The 23,924-nt window shown below is 34.9% G+C and overlaps 1 protein-coding gene across 11 annotated transcripts in view; it reads left to right on the forward strand.

Annotated features, from left to right (window-relative positions):
• SWT1 (SWT1 RNA endoribonuclease homolog) overlaps positions 1-23,924 on the forward strand; it is a 93,788-nt gene that overhangs the window by 56,938 nt on the left and 12,926 nt on the right. For 10 of the 11 annotated variants that reach the window (XR_003679385.2, XR_003679386.2, XM_028488440.2 and 7 more), the window contains 2 exons: positions 16,426-16,492; positions 20,255-20,319. Coding sequence is in view for 9 of the 11 variants with exons in the window: in XM_028488440.2 (XP_028344241.1) it covers positions 16,426-16,492; positions 20,255-20,319 (132 nt within the window). In the remaining 2 variants the exon portion in view is untranslated. Of the gene's footprint in view, positions 1-267; positions 352-16,425; positions 16,493-20,254; positions 20,320-23,924 lie in introns of those variants that run through there. The other variant, XM_028488444.1, reaches the window with a different exon arrangement.

The raw sequence follows: 23,924 nt of genomic DNA on the forward strand, positions 1-23,924 counted from the left end.
TCCTTTACATATACAGGCTTAGGACCTAATGTACAAGCAACCATCTGTTCTCAAACAAAACAAAGAAAATCCAACTTATTTTCAGAACCTTTAATCAGGAATTAATTTTCTTTCATAAATGTGTAAATTTTCAAAGACGTTACAGAAATTTTATTATAACCTGAGCCAATGCATTTTTCATACCTATGTGTTTTCAACTTTCCATTGAAAAGTCGCTTAAAATAGAACTCCATGTTCAGAAATTTAACTGCCAGTTCTTCAACTTAGATACCTCTGTGACAGAATGACTGATGTAGGAAGGGGCCATTGTTTATACACCTACTCCTTATGAATTTCTACACTCCACCTCAGGTCTGTGTCTTACCTGGGCTCAGGGGTGATTGGTTCCTGCTGCCACGATCATACCTGTCTACCACCAACAGAGGTACTAATTTCTCTTCTCATGCTGAGATATGGAAAATATTCTCTCTTAGTTCAACTAAGATACCGTAGGACTTTATAGAAGGAAACTTCACTAAAAGGCTAATGAATATATGACTAAGCAAAGGGAAAAAAAAATAGACAAAAGCAGTTCAACAGTTCCTCGTGCTGAACCAATCAAAAGATTAGCTGCAAAAGAAATTTCATACTTTGCAGTTTATGTAGTTGATGGTTTTTTCCCTTACCTCAGCCCTCATGTTCCGGGTCACCTATTGCTAAATCCCAGAACTTACTAGCTTAAAGCAATAGCAGTCAATTATTTAATAATAATAATAATTATTTATTTTCTCTAATGGTTCCAGGGCTTGACTGGACACGTGTGGGTAGTTCTCACTTGAGAGCTCTTGTGTGGTTGTAGTCAGATGGTGTCTGGAGTCATCTCAAAGGCTGGCTGATGCTGGCTGTCAGCTAGAACACGAACATGTAGCGTCTGCATGTAGCCTGGGCTTCCTCATAGGCTGAAGGCTGGTTTCCAGGATCATCCCAAAATAACAGGTGGAAGCTCTATTGCCTGTAATGACATTGCCTCTCTGACTGAAAGTGTTATTTTGCTTTCATTCTTGATTGATACTTAACTGTGTGTAGATTGTAGGTTGACAGTTATTTTCCCTAGGCACTTAAAAAAAATTATTTATTTATTTATTTGGCTCTGCCGGGTCTTAGTTGCGGCACGCGGGATCTATTTAGTTGCGGCATACAGGGTCTAGTTTCCTAACCAGGGATCGAACCTGGGCCCCCTGCATTGGGAGTGTGGAGTCTTAGCCATTGGACCACCAGGGAAGTCCCTCCCTAGACACTTTGAAGATGTAATTTCATTATCTTATATCTTCTTGGAAATGAGTAGTCAGCTGTCAGCATGCTGCTTTTTTCTTAGCTGGTAATCTGTCTCTCCTCCCACCCCCATCCCACCCTGGAATGCTTTCAAGATTTTCTTCTGTAACGTTTCTGTTTGGTAATTTTATCACAAGATGTCTAGGTATAGGTTTTGTTTTATTTATCTGTCTTGAGATGTGGTGTGTTTTCTTCAATCTGAAGACTCATATCTTTAACTCTGGAAATTCTCAATTATTATCTCTTCAATTATTCTCCCCCTCATTCTCCTTAATTCTCTTGTTTTGGAATTCCTATTGCTGACTCTCCTCATTCTGTCAGCCGTATCTCGACTCCTTTTTTCCATCTCTTTTATCCCTCTGTGCTGTATTCTGAATAATTCTTCAAATTTATATTCTGATTCATTAATTATTTTTACCAATTTTTAATAATTTTATTTAATCATTAAAAACATAATACCTTCACATTGCTTAAAAATAGTTCAATACATGGAAAAGAATATACAGTGAGTGAAAATTCTTCTTTCCATGTCTTTTACCTCAGTTAGTTCATTATCTTCAAGGACAATCAAAATTAATTAGTGTAGACTCTCTCTTGTCTATACTTTTGCTTATGCTACCTGTTTTAAAGTGAGACTAGCCTGTAAGCTCTATGAGGACAAGAACTCTTTGTTTTGGTTTTTGATATATCCCCATCTCACCCAGGAGTTAATGTATAATGAGTAATGAATTAGTACAGAAATAGAGAGAAAGAAACTGCCTGGTCACCTGGATCTTAACACCATGATTTCATAGTTTTGGAAGAGTTCATCCTCAAATTTATAAGTTTAGGAATTTTATTTTACCAGTTTACTGAAAACTTACCAGACTCAACAGTAACCAAATTTAGAAGAAAGCAAGCTGATATGTCAGAATGCCCATTTATTTATTTGCATTGAAATCAGTAACTGCCAACTGAACTGAAATATTTATAAATTAAGTGACTCCTAGAGGAAAGTTTACTCTGCAAACTAGATTACTACCAAGTTTTCTTGCTGACTGCTGGGGATGTTGACCTCAAGCTAAAGTAATCTCTTTTCTTCTCTGGAATTTTATTTGCCAAATAGTCAGGTCAGCCTTTCCCCTATACTGGGATATTCTTTTTCTTTAATCCCCTTTTCTAAGCTCTGTGCAAACTACTACTTTTTGTCCATTATGTCAACTAATAGTTATCTGAAAATGTCAAAACATAACTGGTCAGATTTCAGTGTTATTTACATTGCTTAAATTACATTCCTATTTCCCTAAGGTGCTATCTTGATGACTTTGATTAGAATTGGCTGATGACTAAGGTCTATCAGCAGCATGTTTGCACACCATCTCTTAGGGTTGGTATTAATCTCATGTGTTACATATCTAGAGGCATTTTGTATACTGGGTAGGAAAGTGGTCATAGAGCCATCTTCCCTGGGTTCATATCACTGCTGTATTACTTCCTAGGTTTTTGACCTGGAGCAAGTTACTTAAAACCTTTGTCCTCCATTTTCTCAAAAATGGAGAAGTAAAAGTATCTTCTCACAGGATTAATGTGGAAGTGGCTTACTATATGTAAAGGACTTAGGACAATTTAGAACAGTACCTGACAAATAGTATATAAATTATTACTATTGCTGTTGTTTTGTTATTATTCTTACTGATTTATATTTCAGAAAAAAAATATTTTTTTGCCTTGGTTCTAAATTGTGGAGGTTTACTCTCTTTGGAAACCATACTCTCTGTGTGGACTAACTATAGGATCATTCTTACACTGTTCTTGTTCAGATGCAGCCTTACCTTAGATTACTGTGTATTCTATAACTGATCCTATTAATAATCCCTTTACTACTTTTCCATAATTGTATCCTTTTTTCCTACTGTTAGCAGAACTTCTGGTTCCAGCATTAACCCCTTAATGCCTGGACTATTGTGATCATCTTCTAATAGGTCTCCTTGTCTTTAGTCTCCTTTGACAGTTCCTTAAACTCCTTAAATCATATTTTAATGGTTTCATTTTTTTCCTTTGTTCAAAAACATTTATTTTCTCTTATTCCCCTCTGGTTCAAATACAACCTTTCCAATTTGTCAGACAAGGCTTTTGACTGCTTGGTCCTAACATACCTTTTTAGTCTTATAGTCCTCTAGACTACTTTGTAGTTAAGCCAAATTAATTTTTGTGTGGTTTTCAAGGCAGGCCTTAGGTTTTCTTAATTCTGAACCTTGACACAATATCTTCTCAGAGCTTGGACTGACCTCTTAATCTACATGTATTTTTCAAAGTTTTATCCATTTGTCCAATCCCAGTTCAGAAGCCACCTACTACAAACAGACTTTACAGTTTGTTTGTATTGAACCCTTAAGGTTCTTAGCACATGTTGCCTCCCATTATAATTATTTGCAGACATTTTATCTCTGCTCCTAAATTGTGAACTCCATGAGGCAGGATCAATATCTTATATCCTTGGTATTCCCGAGATATCTTGCATGTTGCTTTGAACCCAGTACTATTTGATAATAGTAATAAATGAATAAATAAGTAACATTTATTAGGTAGTTAGTATGTCCCAGTCACTGTACATAGGTAAAGCTCTTTACCTATGTGATCTTATTTAATTCATACAGTAACCCTCTCAAGAGATGCTATTGTTACCGAACCAGGCTCATTTGCCTTTCTCATAACGAGCCAAATGCTGAGATGTCAAGGTTTGCAACAGAGAAAGAGTTTATTCACGAGGCAGCCAAGTGAGGAGACGGGAGAACAGATTTCAGATCCACCTCCCTGAAGGCCGGGGGGCTTGGGATATTTATGGGCAAAGTGTATAGGGTGGTCAGAAGTGCAGGGGAAGGTGACTGGAGGTAGGAAAAAGGTGCGGTAATTGCTGCTTTGCTCAGCCGTATCTGAATTACATGCTTCTTCATGGGATGCATGTTCAGAAAATGGCAGTGTTAGCATGCTCTGAAGATAGAGTTTTTGACCCTCTGACGTGGAAAGGTCATCCCCTGGACAAGCAAGTCTCTTCTGCGCAGACTCTGATTGGCCGCATTGGTTCCACACAGTTTCAGCCAGTTTTGTTGTCTTATGAGCAGAGGGGTTTTTAACAAGCTGTTGTTAGTCACCAGTTTCTATTAAACCTATGGGGCATGGTTTCAGGAAGGGTTTTTTAAGCCTGTGGGGGGCAGGCTTTCACTACACACCCATTTTACACATGGGGAAGTAGGATCACAGGGATTGTATCATTCCCCAAGGTCACACAGTTTATACTTGGCAGAATGACTTATTGAAATTGGTCTGATTCTAGAGGGCTCACTTTTTAAATACACTAAACTTTCTGACTGAAAAAATTACTTTGAAGTTAGTTATATTCCAGAGGTATTTTTTAGTTGGTTTCATAGAACTTTAGGAAACTTCTAAGTTTAATTTAAAAGAATATTAAATGACTGATCAAAAATATACAAAATATCTTTGCCTTAGAAGGAAATTTTCCTTCTTTGTTTTTCCAAATTTGTCTTTTCCACCTTTCATTTTTCTGGGAGGAGAGTGAGTCCAGTGACCTTGGTTGAAATGAATATCCCAAAAAACATTTCCATTGGTAGATGGTCTTGTCTCTAGAGACAGATGTTAACAAATGAAACAACTGGGGTAACAAAAGCAGGAAAGAAAACTGTATCTGGGTGATATTGCTGACAGTCAGCCCCATGCAGTTTGGAAGAGTGGTTAAGACCTGTCTTAAAGCTGGAATAAAAAATTCCATCCTGTGGAATGGTCAGACTAGGTCAAGATTAAGTTAGCATCCATGTACCAACACAGTTATTCATAGAAAAAAACAGGTAAATCTGTTGTTTTGATGCACTTTTAAATGTGTCATTTGCTTACATTTTTTACTTTGTAATGGATTAGATACGTATTTTAGAAATGCCTTAGAATTTACGATGCATAGTTGGATTGGAAACAGTATTTCTAAGATTGAGAAGAGAAAGGAAAACAATAGTTATTTATTTTAGAGGAAGAGTGCACATGGTATCTTAGGTAGTACCAGAGGGATAATAAAGATATGTGAAACTATCCTTAAGCCCAAGGGGCAAATGTGATGCTAGAAATTTGAGGTAAAAACGCATAAGAAAGAAGCCTGGAACACATTGGAAATGAATAGAGAACAAAGGACAAGGGAGGAAACAGGATGAAAAGATCCAAAACATTCTTGTTTGAACAGTGCTGGAGTGCTCGTGCCTTTTTAAATTGGCCATACCTATGTAGCAAGGGTGGATTAGCCCAATTTATTATTACAGATCTGTAAAAGCAGACTGAAGTTGAATTATCAGAAAGATAGACTGAAAAGTTCCAGAGGCTGGCAACACAAATATCTGGAAATTCCCTGGCGGCCCAGTGGTTAGGACTTGGCACTGCCACTGCCGGGGCCTGGGTTCCATCCCCGCTTAGGGAACTAAGATCCTACCAAGTCTCGTGATTCGGCCAAGTTAAAAAAAAAAAAAAAAAATCAAGGAAGGAAGGAGTTCCAAAAGAGAAGGAATCTTTAACAGTGTCTTGTTACTACTGAGAGGCCAGAAAAAAACGCTGTCTCTTAGATTGAGCAACATAGAAGTCATTGATGGATTTGTTGGTGGCAGTTTCATGAGAGTGTGGGGGCAGATGTTAAACATCAGTAGGCCGAGCGGGGCAGCAGGAGGACGTCGTGAAACTGCGGGAGGTCATGGGGCCAGGGGAAGAGACTGTGTTCCAGATTTCCTTGGGAAAACAGTCAAGTCAGTGTAAATGTTTCTTAGATAATATCAATATATGAAAAGATAAAACCATTCATAATAAACATCAGAGTTACAGCAAAGACAGTGATTTTGTAATAACGATACATGAAGTTATTCTTGACCCCTTCACTGCAGTAATTCTAAAGTCTTCTGGTTCCTCAAAAAGGCCTTTCTGCTAGGATTTGCCTTCTTATAAATGGACTTATACAGCATTTGTCCTTTTGTGACAGGCTTATTTCACTTAATACAATGTTTTCAAAGCTCATCCATGTTATAGCCTGTTGTAGCCAGAATTTCCTTTTAAAAGCTCAGTAATGTTCCACGTATATGCCACATTTTGTTTATCCATTCATCTGTTGGTGGACACTTAGGTTGCTTCTACTCCTTGGCCATTATGAGTAATGCTGCTGTGAACAAAGATGTACAGATATCTCTTTGAGTCCTTGCTTTCAGTTCTTTTGGGTACGTACCCAGAAGTTGAACTGCTGGATTATGTGGTAATTCTATTTTTTAATTTTTTTGAGGAACCACAAACTGTTTTCCATAGCAGTTATACCATTTTACATTCTCACCAACAGTGCACTAGGCTTCCATTTTCTCCACATCCTCATCAATACCTGTTATTGTCTGTGTTTTTAAAAATAGCCATCCTAATGGGTGTGAGGTGGTATCTCCTGATTTGGTTTGCCTTCTTTTTATAAAAAGTCTAATGCATTTTAAAAGCTCTTTCAATGTTGATTAGTTAAATGTATTTTTATTACAAAAGAGTTTTTTTATCTTCAAATTTTTTTTCCTCAGATTTATTCTAAATAGAACATTTCTCTAATGTTTTTGATCTATTATCAATGTATATAGTGAGGTGTGCTTATAATAAGGCAGTAATAAAATTGTGTCTCAGCCCCAGCTGGATATATTGAGATCTTACAGCACTAAATGGTGGGAGCACAAGATAACTCAGTCTTCTGTTTCTTTCACTATGAGCTCGTATCTTGGCTCTGCCCCTTCCTTGTGATCTAGAGAGGTCTTATTTGCCATGTTACAATGGAAAGATAGTAGGTACCTGGTAGTGAAGTGTGATTAATCAGCTAGGAAATAACATTCATAAAGTATTAGGAGGAACTGTGATTGAGTATTATGCAGATTTAGCTGGCATATAGTGGGCATAGGACTCACTGAAGACCTAGTTGTGAAGACCTAAATCGTGAAGACATCGTTGAGCCCGATAGGGGCCTCAACACTAAGTAGAAGAGAAATGAGTTGGTTTTTCATACTTCTGGCCCCTTTCAGTACATTGTTAGTACTACGCCTGGAGCTGGCCTCCAGCAGCACCGTCTCGAGTAGTAAGGTTATCTTTTAGCAAGAAGCATAATGCTGTGAAGCAAAGCAAAGTAGTTATTTGGCAGCTAACTACTCAATGAATTCCACAATGGTCTCACATTATGGGAAGTGGTCCATCTTGCTTCTGACCTTGAGGTCCATGGCTCCTCAAAGCTGAGCCCCCAGTATTTAGGAATGTCAGCTGTATTCATTTGCTAGGGCTGCCATAAGGAAATACCACAGACTTGGGTGGCATAAACAACTGAAATTTGCTTTCTCACAGTTCTGGAGGCTGAAGTCCAAGATCAAGGTGCTGGCTGGGTTAGCTTCCTCTGAGGCCTCTCTCCTTGGCTTGCAGATGGCTGCCCTCTTGCTGCCTCTGCGTATAGTCATCCTTTTGTGCACGTGCATTCCTGGTGTCTCTGTGTATCAGAGTTCCTCTTATAAGGACACCTCTTATAGGGACAGTCAGATTGGATTAGGGCTCATCCTGATGGCCTCATTTTAACTTAATCATCTCTTTATAGGCATCTCCAAATATGGTCACATTCTGAGGTACTGAGGATTAGGGCTTTGACATATGAATTTTGGGGGAACACACTTCAGCCCATAACAGTAGCCAAGGCCCAATAACAAAAATAAGTGCTAGATTTGAGGAATCTGGGAGTGCTGTGATAAAACTCTTGGGACACATGATGGTTGGCATTTTTCAGAATTTCCTGAATAATGGTATAGGATCCTAGGGTCTTCTGACCTAGCTTCACTAGACCAATCCAGATCCCTTTGCTAAAAAATGTCTCTTTAGTTATGAATGAAGAGCCATCCATCCAGTACTTGACCAGTGTATCACAGAAGATGTGACAGAGGCTTGGATTGCACCTTATCATAGACTCATTAGCTAAGGTAAGAGTATGCTGCTTTGTGAACATAGTTAAGATTTTTCTGAAGATGGCTTTTAAGTGAACACTAAGCCTAATTAGTGAGATGGATTTTTGATACCACCACAAGCTGTCTTTTCGTCAGTCAGAAATTCTAAGTATTTTAGGTTCATTTCCATGACCTTTCTGGGAATAAATTGTAGTACTGATGTCAGTTCCCATAATTCATATGAAGTCACATAAAGATAAAACTGAGACTAGGAATATGCGTGTTTTTTCTGGGTTTGGCCAACACAGCTAAGCAAAGTTCAGTAATATGGCTGCAGCTGATTATCATAGTAACACCTTTTATTTCTAGGGGTGCTCCTGGATCCTGGTAATATGAAACAGTATGCTCTCATCTGGTTGGTAGCCAATGGGTAGGGCATAGTTCCTGTGTTTCTCCATGTTCAGATCATATTTTATAGATTATGTTCTGTATTGATAATAATCATTTTTTTGTTAGAGTTTAGCTCCACCTTTACCTTAATTGCAATAATTAGGGATTGAAAATTTTATTGGTTACATATTGGCCATCTTCTCTGCCTTTCATTTTTCTGGAATTCCCTTATTGATGTTTACATCAACATCCAAGACTAAAGAGAGAAGATTGTCACCATTCATATGGATCACATAAAAGTTCACTGCTTCACAGACTTTACAAGGAGATAACAAGTCCCCAAACTGTTTGAACTAAATATTTATTTAGTTCTCATTTGATAAGCTACAGTGATAATTGGGGGTGTTTTTTTAAGATAAGAGGTAGAATAATAATAATAGCTAACATTTTGTTCAGCCAAGAACTGTTCCAAGTATGTTATATACATTAACTCATTTAATCCTCTTACCAGTCCTGGGAGATAAGTACTGTTATTGTCCATGTTATACATGAGAAACATAGGTGCAGAGAAGTAAAGTAATATACCTGATGCCATTCAGCTGGAAAGTGGTAGAACTATGATTTGAAATCAAGCAGACTGAGTCCAGAGACCATGATCATAATCATTATATCATTATGCTTAAATGCCAATGTAGAAAATACATTGGCGGAAGAGGCTGGTGACCCATATAAGAGAATTAGTGGAAAGTGTATGGATATATGGTGTTTTAACCTTTGTGCAAAATTAACAGAAAGCTGTAGTATTTGCCAGTATGTTTTAATTGTATGTATGTTTATGTGTAGCACACATGTAAGCCATATAATCTTTTCCTTAATCTAAATGATATTTTCTTTCTGTAGAATTTGCTTTTATAATTAAATTTCAAATGTAGTCATTAAAATTACCTATAAACTCTCCTTGTTCCTACCACCAACTTTATAAAAAAACCTCCAGTGTTCTGAATAGATCAAATTTTAATTATTAATTGTATCCAAACTAGTCCAAAGTTCCTACATTTAATACATATATCTACAAAATTCTTTGCTCTAAAGGGAAAACAGGAACAAAAAATAATTTATTTTGTTTAGTTGTTTAACTTTATTTTTTTCTTTTTACCATTTTTAATTGCATATGGTGTTCTTTTAAAATCTGGGGCTGATGGATATCTTCCACTTGCATAGCTGATTTCACCAAATTAACTATAGGAAACATATGATTTTAATTTTACTTGTAATAAAGGACCCCCCCAAATGTACTCTAAGATCTAATACCTTTTTCCTGATGAGTATATCCTACTGTTAATTTGATAAATTTTCACCCAGTTTATCAGTAATACAACTTAAATTCATCATCAGCAAAATACAGTTTGCATGTCACTGTATTAAAATAAGAGGAACATGGATGGAGCTAGAGATTATCATACTAAGTGAAGTAAGTCAGACAGAGAAAGACAAATACCATATGATATCACTTATATGTGGAATCTAAAGTATGATACAAGTGAACTTATTTACAAAACAGAAAGAGACTCACAGACATAAAAAACAAACTTATGGTTATTAAAGGGGAAAAGGGGTGGGGGAGGGATAAGTTAGGAGTTTGGGGGCAGCAGATACAAACTACTATTTTTAAAAAAAAGAAGAAGAAAAAGGACAGAACTCTAGGGTCAGAATGATCTGAAGTTGAGTCCTAGTTCCATCCATTTACTAACTCTGTCACCTAGATATGTTAACCTTTTTTTGTTAACCTTTTTTTGTATTTGTTTCCTGATCTATAAAATGGAGTTTATAATAATTGCTTTATTAAATTGTAGAAATTAAAGGAGACAGCATTTGTTCCATCGCTGGCACTTGGTAGATGCTGAGTAAATATTGTCCTCAATAAAGATGTAATAGTTGATTCATAGTAAAATTTAAGCTCTGAGTCAGTTCTTAGCTTTGGAGAATGTACAATGAGTTTTTAAAATAATGTTGTAAACAAACATTTTTACTTCATGTAATTATGTATTTTTTTAAATAAATTTATTTCATTTATTTTATTTTTGGCTGCGTTGGGTCTTCGTTGCTGCATGTGGGCTTTCTCTGGTTGCGGCGCGTGGGGGCTACTCTTCGTTGCAGCGCGCGGGCTTCACATTGCGGTGGTTTCTCTTGTTGCAGAGCACAGGCTCTACGCACACGGGCTTCAGTAGTTGTGGCTTGTGGGCTCCAGAGCACAGGCTCAGTAGTTGTGGTGCATGGGCTTAGCTGCTCCACGGCATGTGGGATCTTCCCGGACCAGGGCTCGAACCCGTGTCCCCTGCCTTGGCAGGAAGATTCTTAACCACTGTGCCACCAGGGAAGCCCTAATTACATATTTTTAATCTAACTTCTTTATTGTAGTAAAATACATGTAAAATAAATTTACCGTTGTTACCATTTTTAAGTGTTCTTAAAAATGTATTAATGGGGTATTAAATACATTCATAATGTTGTGCAACTGTCACCACCATCCATATCCATAACTCTTTTCATCTTGTATAACTGAAACTCTATTCCCATTAAATAGTAACTCCTCATTTCCACTTCCTCCTCAGCCCCTGGTAGCCACCATTCTGCCTATCTATAATTTTGACTGCTCCAGGTATATACACAAAAAATTGAAAATAAGGTCTTGTTACTGTGCAAAGGACTTGCTGCCCGATTCACATACAAGCCAGTACTATGACACCAGCTTTTGAGAAAAGGAAAGACTTTATTGTGAGGTTGACCGGCAAGGAAACAAGGAGGCACGGCTCTCAAATCTGTCTCATCAATCTGGGGTTTGGTCAAACTTTCATGAGTTAGGGGAAGAGGGTTGGTTTGAGCCCTGGTGGGGCAGGTTTCCATTGGAGGGCTTTGGAACTTGGCCATTTATGGTAAGGTTAGGTAAAGGGGCTTCAGCACTGGATCTTCCTGAACAATGGACCCTTCACTTCTGAAAGGGTTCTGGTCACATCCGGTCCTTTGGTTCTGTGGAGGGGAGAAACTTTGGTTCCGGGTGTTATTTGAGGTCAAAGTTTTCTCTTCTGCGTGTGCTTCGGCTGCATGACTTGTGGTTTTGTTTTGTTGTCTCTGAAAAACAAGTCAGTATCTTGTTAGATATAGGACAGGGCCAGTTTGGGCTGGTTCTGCAATTATAGTGTCAAAGAGATATTTACATACCTGTGTTCATAGCAGCATTATTCACAGTAAGTAAAACATGAAGGTAACTCAAGTGTCTGTCAACAGATGAATAGATAAGCAAAATGCGGTATATGGATAACAATGGAATATTATTCAGCCTTAAAAAGGAAGGAAATTCTGACATATGCTACAACATGGATGAACCCTGAGGACAGTATGCTAAGTAAAATAAGTCATATAATTAGTTTTTAAACTTATTTTTAATTTTCTTCAAACATGAAATACTATTTAAAATATTATATTAATGTGAAACTGCCTTGCCAGCAGGGAACATAATTTATTCAGTTCTGTGTGTTTTAAGTTAAGATTTATAAATATCCAAGAATATGCTCTCTTCTTTTGAATTTCTAGAATTAGATATTAAACTTGAATATTCTAGACTTATTTCCCCACTCCTGAGTCTGATGCTTTATTTCTCCTATATAGGAGAAAAGTTTTATTTGAATTTTTAAAATCCTTATTTAAAAAGTAGTCCGTTTTAATGCATTATTTGATTTTTTAGTTTTAGTCAGATTATATTAACTTTCGTTTCTTTTTAAAATTTTTGAGTAGCATAGTCTTTTTTTCTTGATGAGATACATTGATATTTATCTAATATTGATGAGATGGAAATGAAATTTGTTTAACTCAGATTAACATGTTGCTTACTTAATGTTAATTGCCTGTAAATAAATAGAAAACTCAAAGTGCTTATGTGGTTAAGAGTCAGGACTTGTTGGTTCTGCTACTGACTTCCTTTGTGGTTTTGAAAAAGATATAATAACTACAAAGATTTAGTGTTTGAACATACAGAGAATAGTTTGCCAGAAGCATTTGATACAAGGCAAATTAAAGAGGTTTTTTTTGCTTACATATGAAATTCTTAAAAGATTTTAAAGAACTTTATTTCATTTGATTTCATAAAATCATTTAAGGCAAGAAAATGTGAGGGTTATCCTTTTTTATTAGTGGAAAAAGCATGGACTCCAGAATCAAACAAATAGAGATTTAGGTACCTACCGCCACTCTGTAATCTTGGGCAAGTTTTTTACAACCTTGAGCCTTGGTTTCTACATCTGAAAACTGGTTTTCATAGCACCTAATATTTATTGACATGTGCCAGGCATTGTGCTAATAAACATTTTGGTATTTTAGATACATTATTTTATTTACTTCATATAATAACCTTATTCAGTAAATACTACTTTCTCCTCATTTCACAGGTGAGGAGCTGGGGTACAGAAAAGTAGGTAATTTGATCAACTTGGTTTGTAAATAATCTGCGAGCTGCAGATTAAATCCTACTTCAGTCTATTTCCTAATTCTGATTCCAAAATTCTAAAGTGAAATTTCAAGATTATAACAACTTGAAGATAGGCAACCATGTCTTTTAATTTTCTTTTATATTCCATAGCTCTTAGTATCATATACATTTGAGAAAATAGTATGCATTTGATATATACTTATTGATTGTTTTGAATTTCTCTTGAAAAACAGATGTGGATATATTTATAAACTAAAAAATGGCCATTTTCTCTAAGGGCTAATTCTTTCTATTATTCTTTTTAAAAGTTGCCATTGAAGGGTAATTTTAGGACTTTGATTCTAAGAGTCTTTTGTCTTTGTGCTGGTATTTTAAAAAGAATGAGAATGCTGTAGAGAAGGCTGACCTCTCAAGAATTTTTGTGTGGGGAATTACTAAGGCATGAAAGTCCATAAACCATTTTTCTCCATTTCATTTTTTGTGTATTTTCAACAAGCCGTACTTCTAGTTAGTAAAAGTTGGCAGTTTTTGTTTATACCAGGCCAAATTCCATTCTCATAAACTCAAAGTTCATTGGACATAATGAAGTGTAAATTCAACCCTAAATTGAGTGTATTTTAATAAATATTGTCTAGTCTCTTTGGGGTTCAATTTACCTCAAAACATTTTTTTTTTTAAATTGGGGTATAGTTGTTTTACAGTGCTGTGTTTCTGCTGTACAGTGAATCAAAACATTTTTAAGAGTAGCAAATTTTAGGGTCTTCCCTGGTGGCGCAGTGGTTGAGAGTCCGCCTGCCAATGCAGGGGACACGGGTTCGTGCCCCGGTCCGGGAAGATCCCACATGCCGCGGAGTGGCTGGACCCGTCAGCCATGGCCGCTGAGCCTGCGCGTCCGGAGCCTGTGCTCCGCAACGGGAGAGGCCACAACAGTGAGAGGCCTGCGTACCGCCAAAAAAAAAAAAAAAAAAAAAAAAGTAGCAAATTTTATAACAAATCCTATAATGTGTATCCTTGTTTTAAAAAATAACATGTACAATTTTATTCTCATTATAATAGTAATATATTTGTGAATGATGCTGACATCCCAATAAGCCTTTTTTCATTAGAATATAATTCTGTGATAATTTTGTCAAATAATCAAGTATTTAAGTTTGTACAATGTACATCATTGTACATCTCAGTATGTTTATTTATAAAAATCATTGAATTGTTAAAATGAGTGAATTTTATGTATGTAAACTGTACCTCAGTAAGACTGTTAAAAAAATAAAACCATGCTGGGAGTTTAAAATTTTTTCAATTTTTGCTAATTGGAAAACTAGGATGATGTAATTGTTTTCTTTATTTCATACTATGGCTATGACTTGTTGCTATAGATAAATGACTATTTTACTAAAACTAGTTTTTCTGCAAAGTATTTCAGGACAGAGAAATGTTAACTTTATTCTCTGGCAAAGAGCATACTTTGCTTGAAATTTATAAGGCTCTCTTATAAAACATCTTGTTTTATCTATTTTTTTTACCCTCTTTATGGACAGTTTGGATTATTTCCAATGCTATAAAAAAGAATGGGTGTAAATTATTCTACATTGCTTATAGTTTGTTTACACTAGGTTACAAAGTTGGAACACACTTTTTCCATTGTTTTTCTAGAAGATTGGTTTAGCTTATCTATATAGCTTTGTTCTCATATTTGAAAACAAATTAGGACCCTCTCCAATGTATTTATCCTCTTGGTTTTTCTTTCTTTTTTTCGGTATTGAGGATTGTGTCTTAAAATTACTTGTTGGGATAATAATTTTTTCTATGAAACATTTTTAGGCAGATTTTTTTTTTCTTTGTTTTTTTTTGGCTGCACCGTGAGGCATGTGGGATCTTAGCTCCCCAACCAGGGATCAAACCCGTGCCCCTTGCATTGGGAGCACAGAGTCTTAACCACTGGACCTCCAGGGAAGACCCATAGGCAGATATTTGTATGTTCTTAAAGATATTCTGTATGTGTCTCCTCCAGAAGAGTATGACCCATTAAAAAATTTGACTATATCCTGAGAAATTATCTATAAAAGCTATCCCACAAGTCTGATGAGGGCCAACTTGTTTAAAGATCTAATTAAGTTTATTGAGATCAGTTAACTCTAATATCTGACAGCATCAAGCATTGGCAAGGATGTGAGAACCTAGAGACACTGTTGTAATTAAAAGGCACTTGGAATTTAAGAATTAATTGGGGTGGATTGATTTTTCATTAGTTAAATCATCATGAACTTATTCTGTGGCTTGAAACTATTAGGCATTAGATGGTAATAGTTGTTATTGTTACTATTTTATATATACATATGTATAGTACTTGCTGTATATCAGACACTGTTATAAAGACTTTACAGTAACTTAATTGTCACTGTAATCCTATGAAGTAAAGACTATCACCATCCTCATGTAGCAGATAAGGAAAATAAGTCGCACAGAACTCACTCAAGAGCACAGAACCCAGGCAGACATTGCTCTTAACCACTTTACCATAATGAAAGGGCTGCTTCCCTTTTCTTTCCCTTTTTTCAAGAGAAAAAAAATTCATCTTGAAAGAATTTTAAAAATACTTAGTATAAGAAAATGAATTAATACTTTACCGCTAGAGGGAGAAACATGGTTTTCCATTTCCTTTTTATTTCTTGTTTCCATTTTATGTTTTTATGTTATTTTTATGAGTCAGTGTTATTTCTAACAACTGACATAGTCTGATTACTAATGCTTTTTCATCAGCTGCTACACTGTTAGTTCAAACAGTGTTATTTGAATTTAGTCACAAAATCTTTATTAGGATTTTTTTTTACATGTTATCCACTTGGATTGGTTGCACATTTTTGTGGAAAATCTTTAAGCTTTATCTGCAGCTTAAAAGATAAGGAGTGTAAAGGTACTTCACATTTCTACCTACCTTTTGAAAAATCTGTATCATTGTAACTCAAAATGTGAACTATAATTTCATGTTAGAATGCTAATGGTTGCTGATTAACTGATGATGTAAATATTAATATAAGTAAACAAAAATCTTTTAATAATTTGATATTTGATATCAATTGATAATTGATATTTGTTGAAGTGAGCTCATGGTTTTATAACTGTAATTGATAAATAAAACCCCCAAAAGGTTGTAAGCATTTTAATAAGCTTATACAATAAGGTATCTCTCACAGTATGAATATGTGCTGGGAGAAAAGTTCAAGGTATTGTTTTCTCTTAAATCATTCATTCCCCCTCCTTTGTTTTTATTTTATTTTTTAGGATTTTGGCACCCAATAGTAATTATCAAGATGTTGAGACCCTCTATAACTTCCTAATCAAGTATGAGGTAGGAGAAATATTTTTAAATGTTTATCATATTTCCATTATAATCAAGCTTTAATATAAACAAACATAGGTGTTCTAAAATGTAATCAAATGATATTTAATTGATATTTGCTTTAAATTCTTGAATGCCACAGAAGTTTGCCAGTGACAGTTTTTGTTTTTTTTGTTTTTTTTCATTCTCTAAGTAAAAACATACAGTAGACACCTATAATAATACACTTTCTCCAACACAGAATTCTTTCTCATCAGGGGTGCTGTTGGCATTTTGGACAGGTCATTTCTTCATTGTGTGGAACGTTGCAGGATGCTTTAACATCTCTGCTCCTCAGATACTAAATGCTAGTAGCTCCCCCAGTCAGTGTGACAAGCAAAAATATCTTCCCACCGCACCCCACTCATATACCCAGATGGCCCCTAGGGAGGAAGAACCACCTCTGGTTGAGAACTTCTGATTACTGAAAAAGAAAGCTATAATTTAGTTTCCTCCATAGCAGCAGCATAGACCCTGGAATTAAAGTTCTGGTGAGGCTCCAGTGTATTTTGTAAATTAATCTGCATGCTTTTCTTTTCCTTGTTGATCCAAGGAAAGTATTCTGTTGATCTTCAGTTTGTTTGCCTAAAGTTCTTTACCCATGTGCCCATATATTCTTTCTTTTTAAGTGTGTGTGTGTTTAATTTTTAAAATACTCTAAATAAAGGAATATGACATATTTTCAGGTGTCACTTTTCTTATGGAGTCAAACTTCTTTAAATATATTTCTTCATTTTTATTCCTGGTTAGCTCTTTATTTAACTTTTTTATGCCACATCTTACATTAAGAACCTGGTGACTAAGAATACAGACTGAAGTCAAACTACTCATGTTCAAATGTTGGTTCTGCCGCCTATTAACTGTAAGATCTTAGATGAGTTATTTAATTCTCTTTGCCTCAGTTGCCTCATCTGTAAAATGGGAATAACATAAGTAGATAAATTATAGCTATTCTTTAAAGACTAAATAACTTAATATATATAAAGTGCTCCAAACAGTACCAAGCACAGAGTAAGTGTTCAATAAGTATTACTTATTTTATTTAAGGAAAGAGTGGTTGTTTACATGTACTTTTTAAAAGTTACATGTACTTTTAAAATCATCTCTTTTGAGATGATTCAGTGAAATAATTATTTCATTATACTTTCTGCATTTCAAATTCAATAAAAATATATTTGTGGAAACAATGGGGACAATTTTAAAATCACATATCCTGGAAAAATCTGATACATAGGTCTTCTTTGGATTTAGTGCTTTCTGTTGCTGAGAGCATTAGGAGAAAATACCCAACTTGCTATTTATAAGACTATGTGGATCTTAGTCCCAGATTTTGAAAGTATTTCTCTTAGCAGAACTTCCTCCCCAATACCAGTTACTACATTGGATATATTTGTCTCACATCATAAACAGTGATACAACCATTTAAAATTTTTAAGATGTTTGGCTATTTTTATACTTAACCTTTGCCTTCTGATCTTGATTTTTTAAGAATTAAAAATAATATAGTCATTTCTGATATTTGGCATTCACTGTAAATAGTACAGCTAAGAATTAACGACACCAATTCCATAATCCATTTACAATCACAACTCTAACGTTTACTGACGGAGGCATCTTTTAGCTCTTTGTTTTCTGGGAATTATTAAATGATATTTAATAGTGTAATTTAAAATGTCCCAATATGAGTAATTTAAAATGTCTTGTATCAAAATTAATGAATAGAATGAAATGGTATATTTCAGGCTAGAACCTGTGATGCATGTCATGAATTTGTGTTTCAGTTTTCCTTTATTAGTAGTAGATTAACTGCCTACTTTATAAGTCATCTGCTGTAACCTGGAGCCACATCACACACTCAGCCTCGTTCTGGGATAAGTGTCTAAATATACGTGGATGATTGTTTTTTAAAGTAAAGATAAATCTAGATACTTTTTGCTAAAAATCTACTAATGGCTTCAAAAACTATTTTGTATTCATATTATATCAGGTTCAAAATCAGTTCTTCAGCTGATTTTTCTCAGCAGTTGATAGAGAATAGATTATTCCATTCATCTTCTGATCAAAGATCTGCAGTGTTGATTGTTGAAATTTGCTGGCCTAAGTTTGGATACATTATAGGTCCTAGCATGTTGGGGCAATAGTGAAAATATCAAAGGCCCTTGAGACCAGGGCAGAACATGTAAAGAAATAGAAATTGGACTGGTCGATAAGTTAACTCTAAATGTATATGTTAGAACATTTTTGGAAGATTCTTTTAATAAAAATTATAAAGTACTTAAAAAATTAATCATGATCAATTATACACCAATTTCATAAATCATTAAATATAGTAAATATTATGTATAATTAAATAACATTAAATTGTATATAAATATATAATCCTAATTTTAAGTGAAAATTTAGGATTATATACATTTCAAATGTTATATTTAAAAACTATGTGTTTTTAACCTTCAGTGAATGGAACATTTTCTATACAAATACGGTGACCTTATGAAAATACTGAGGAAGCTCACAGAACTTTTGCAAATAAGCAAAACCCTAAAATCTATAGAAGACTTTCATGATATAAATCTTTAAAGTAGTGTTAATTAAATCTGGGTAGGAACATTTTTCCTCATCAAAAAACTGCATACGGCTAATAATAGCTTGAGTATTTTTAAAAGTAAATTGAATAGAAGATAGTCTCATTTAGTTTCCCTTCACTAATACAGAATTTCTAAAAACTTAGATACTAGGTTATATCTTGAGTAATCTTATAATAAGAATTTCCTTCTACAAATTTCCAGATTCTTCCTTGCAACTTAAGTAGAATACTGTCTAAATCAGTGGTAAGTCGCAAGAAATACAGAATTCCTTCAGTGTGTTCTCCACATGTGTGCCACAACAAGTTTTTGTATGATGAAGGACTTTTATATTTATAGTGTTGTAAATTGTCTCTGAATTATAATATTTATAAACTTAAACATATTAGTTTAAATACTTAGACCTCAGTAGTCTGAAAAACACATTTCTTTAGAAAATGTCTGTAAATCAGACTTTTTCCTAAACAGGTAGATCTTTCCACACAGTTTATAACCTTAGTGTTTAAATGAAAGTTATTCAGTAATAGCTTTCAGAAGGGTCAATCATAGTATTCAAATATTGTTAGAGTTGAATATTTAACTTTTTCTTTCAGCTTGAGTTATTTCTATTGTTCATGAAATAAACAAGAGCTGGCTGATTCTGCTTACAGTACTCTACCTATGGGACACCAAATCTAGTCTTTTAAGTACAGCTGTTAAAAAAATTTTTTTAACAATTTATTTACTTTTCCCAGAAAATAAATATTGAATAAGTACATTAGGGCTAGGCTAATTTTTGCATGAATCTGTTGATAAGAGCCAGTATTGGTAGAATTTAGTGTTTCATGTACTACACATTTTTTTCTGTCCGTTTGATGTATAAAATGATCATCTGCTTTGTTGACATTCCCACTAACCCCAGGACCATCTCACTTCTTCTGGTTCTGTGAACAGATTAAGTTGTAACAATAGGACTAATATTTTTACACATAGTTCAGTGTTAGTATTATGGTCACTGATCTTCTAATTGTTATTATTTAGTCCTTTTTATGCAAAAACTAGAAACTTGACATTCTGCTCCCTCAGAATATGGGCCATTCTAATTGTGCTCTCTCCACTCATTTGACTTAATATGCATTTTAAATAGCTATATCTTGGTTCTTTTCAGGTAAATAAAAATGTCAAATTTACTGCCCAGGAACTTTATGATTGTGTTTCACAGGCTGAGTATCGGTAAGTCATATCTGTGTGTAGATATATCAGTGTAACACGCTTTTACCATGTATAGCACCACTTGGTGGTGGTGCTGAAGGGTTCTTTTTACGTCTTCACTAAACTATGATTTTTTTTTAACCTTTCTAAATATGAAATATCTCATACGTAAGAGCTGTGTGTGTATGTATGTATATGCACATAGCAAGTTTAAGTTTTAAAGTGGTTCTCAAGCTTTGGGGCATCAAGGCTCTTTTATATTTTTTAAAAATACTGAAGACCCCTAAGAGCTTTTGTTTATGTGGGTCTTATCTATCTATATTTACTGTATTAGAAATTAGAATTGAGAAATATAAAAATATTCATTTAAAAATAACAGCTAATTACATGTTATGATAAGTAACATAATTATGAAAATAATTTTTCCCAAACACAAAATATTACTTACAAGCATGGCATTGTAAGAGATTTTTGCAAATCTCTTAATGTCTGACTTAATAGAAGACAGGTAGATTCTTATAGCTTCTTTTGCATTTAGTCTCAATAATCCCATGTTACATATCTATGGAAAACTGTTGTACACTCTCATAAGGACGAGAATTCAAAAGGCAAATCACGTCTTAGTCTTACAGAAATAGCTTTGACCTCACAGACCCTTTGAAAGAGTCTACATTCCCAGTCTATGTTTTGAAGAATAGCTGGTATAAAGAATACTCATATGCCTGCCATTCAGTTGATAAAATAGACCTTTACCCACCCTTATTTGTATCCTCCCTCCCATTTTCTCCTTAGTGGGGATATATACGTATATATATATATATGGTTTGTTTTATAGCATTCATTTGTAATAAGAAGGGGGAAGTAGTATAAATCTGATTCTTGTACACACAGGGTATAGGTATAAAGCCCTTCAATCCTGGGCCAAGGCAGACAAATTCATGAGGATTAAATACCCATTTAACCCTTCCAGGGCTGCCCTCCAGTCCCATACCCCCTGCCCCCAACCCCCAACCCATATTGGTTTTTTTTTTTTTTAATTTTATTGGAGTACAGTTGATTTACAGTGTTGTGTTAATTTCTGCTGTACAGCAAAGTGACTCAGTTATACATATATATATATTCTTTTTCATATTCTTTTCCATTATGGTTTATCACAGGATATCAAATATAGTTCTCTGTGCTATATGGTAGGACCTTGTTGTTTATCCATTCTAAATGTAATAGTTTGCATCTGCTAACCCCCGACTCCTGATCCTTCCCTCCCCCACCCTGCCTCCGCCTTGGCAAACACAAGTCTGTTCTCTATATCTGTGAGTCTGTTTTTGTTTCAAAGATATGTTCATTTGTGTCATATTTTAGACTCCACATGTAAGTGATATCATACAGTATTTGTCTTTCTGACTTACTTCACTTAAAAGGTCCATCCCTGTTGCTGCAAATGGCATTATTTCATTCTTTTTTATGGCTGAGTAATATTCCATTGTGTGTGTGTGTCTGTGTGTGTGTGTGTGTGTGTGTGTGTGTGTGTATACCACATCTTTCTCCGTCAGTGGACATTTAGGGTGTATCCATGTCTTGGCTATTGTAAATAGTACTGCTGTGAACACAGGGGTGCGTGTGTCTTTTCAAATTATAGCTTTGTCTGGGTGTATGCCCAGGAGTGGGATTGCTGGATCATATGGCAACTCTATTTTTAGTTTTTTGAAGAACCTCCATACTGTTTTCCACAGTGGCTGCACCAATTTACATTCCCACCAACAGTGTAAAAGGGTTCCCTTTTCTCCACATCCATTTCCATTCTGACTGGTGTGAGATGGTACCTCATTGTAGTTTTGATTTGCATTTCTCTAATAATTGGGGATGATGAGCATCTTTTCATGTGGCTACTGGCCATCTGTATGTCTTCTTTGGAGAAATGTCTATTTAGGTCTTTTGCCCATTTTTCAATTGGGTTGTTTGTTTTTGTTGTTGTTGAGTTGTATGAGCTGTTTGCATACTTTGGAAAGTAAGCTGTTGCCAGTCGCATCATTTGCCAATATTTTCTCCCATTCTGTAGGTTGTCTTTTCATTTTGTTTATGGTTTCCTTTGCTGTGCAAAAGCTTATAAGTTTGATTAGGTCCCATTTGTTTATATTTGCTTTTATTTCTGTTGCCTTGGGAGACTGACCAAAGGAAACATTGCTACGATTTATGTCAGAGAATGTTTTGCCTATGTTCTCTTCTAGGAGTTTTATGGTGTCTTGTCTTATATTTAAGTCTTTAAGCCATTTTGAGTTTATTTTTGTGTATGGTGTGAGGGTGTGTTCTAGCTTCATTGGTTTACATGTGGCTGTCCAACATTCCCAACCCCACTTGCTGAAGAGACTGTCTTTTCCCCACTGTATATTCTTGCCTCCTTTGTAGAAGATTAATTGTCCATTGGTGTGTGGATTTATTTCTGGGCTCTCTATTCTGTTCCATTGATCCGTATTGTTTTGTTTGTTTGTTTGTTTTTACTTAAAAGTTTTATTTATTATGTAATCAATATAATACATGCTTATAAAAATGAAGAAATTGCAGATAAATTTCATTTTTTAATATACTTTTACATAGATTATACTGTATATATATGGTTCTGTATACTATTTATTTTCCAACTTAACAAACCTCAATAGCCCACACCTCTGTAACCAGAATCTCAACAAGCATCTTTTTTAATGACTATATATACTTACATTGTCTAAATGTACCATGATTCAGTTAAGTATTTCCTTCAATGTTGGACATTGACCATATTTCCATTTTTAAAGCACTTTATGTAATACTGTGTTCAGTATCTGCAGAAATCTTTGACCATGTTTCTATTTCTTTAGAATATGAACATCTTAAAAGATCTTGATAATCTGTTGACCAATTCTTCTCTCCAAAGATTCTCGTAGTTTATTTTCAAAACTAGTAATGTATAAAGAAGTATTTAGGGTTCTTATCAAAATACTAGCTTTACCAAAAGTTTTCTTTTCTTTTTCCCATCACACCATTTTGCCCTTTAGTTCATGTTAAAGGAGGGGAAGGGGGCTGGTGGATGGGGAGGAAAGACAGCCAAAAAACAAACAAAAATTACATACAATAATGGTGGTCATATATTCTATAAGTGATAGCCATTTTCACATTTTCCATCAGCCTCCATCTTTAAAGGGACCCTCTCAGATGATATGAATGGGGAATCAAGGCTTATTTTGTTTTTATTTATTTTTTGAATTTTTGAATTTTATTTTATTTTTTTATACAGCAGGTTCTTATCTATTTTATACATATTAGTGTATATATGTCAATCCAATCTCCCAATTCATCCTACCACCATCACCCACCCGCCACTTTCCCCCCTTCGTGTCCATATGTTTGTTCTCTACATCTGTGTCTCCATTTCTGCCCTGCAAACCGGTTCATCTGTACCATTTTTCTAGGTTCCACATATATGTGTTAATATACAATATTTGTTTTTCTCTTTCTGACTTAATTCACTCTGTATGACAGTCTCTAGATCCATCCACGTCTCTACAAATGACCCAATTTCGTTCCTTCTTATGGCTGAGTAATATTCCATTGTATATATATACCACATCTTCTTTATCCTTTTGTCTGTCAGT

This window comes from Physeter macrocephalus, chromosome 4, assembly GCF_002837175.3.
Source record: "Physeter macrocephalus isolate SW-GA chromosome 4, ASM283717v5, whole genome shotgun sequence".
NCBI classification, from domain to species: Eukaryota; Metazoa; Chordata; class Mammalia; order Artiodactyla; family Physeteridae; genus Physeter; species Physeter macrocephalus.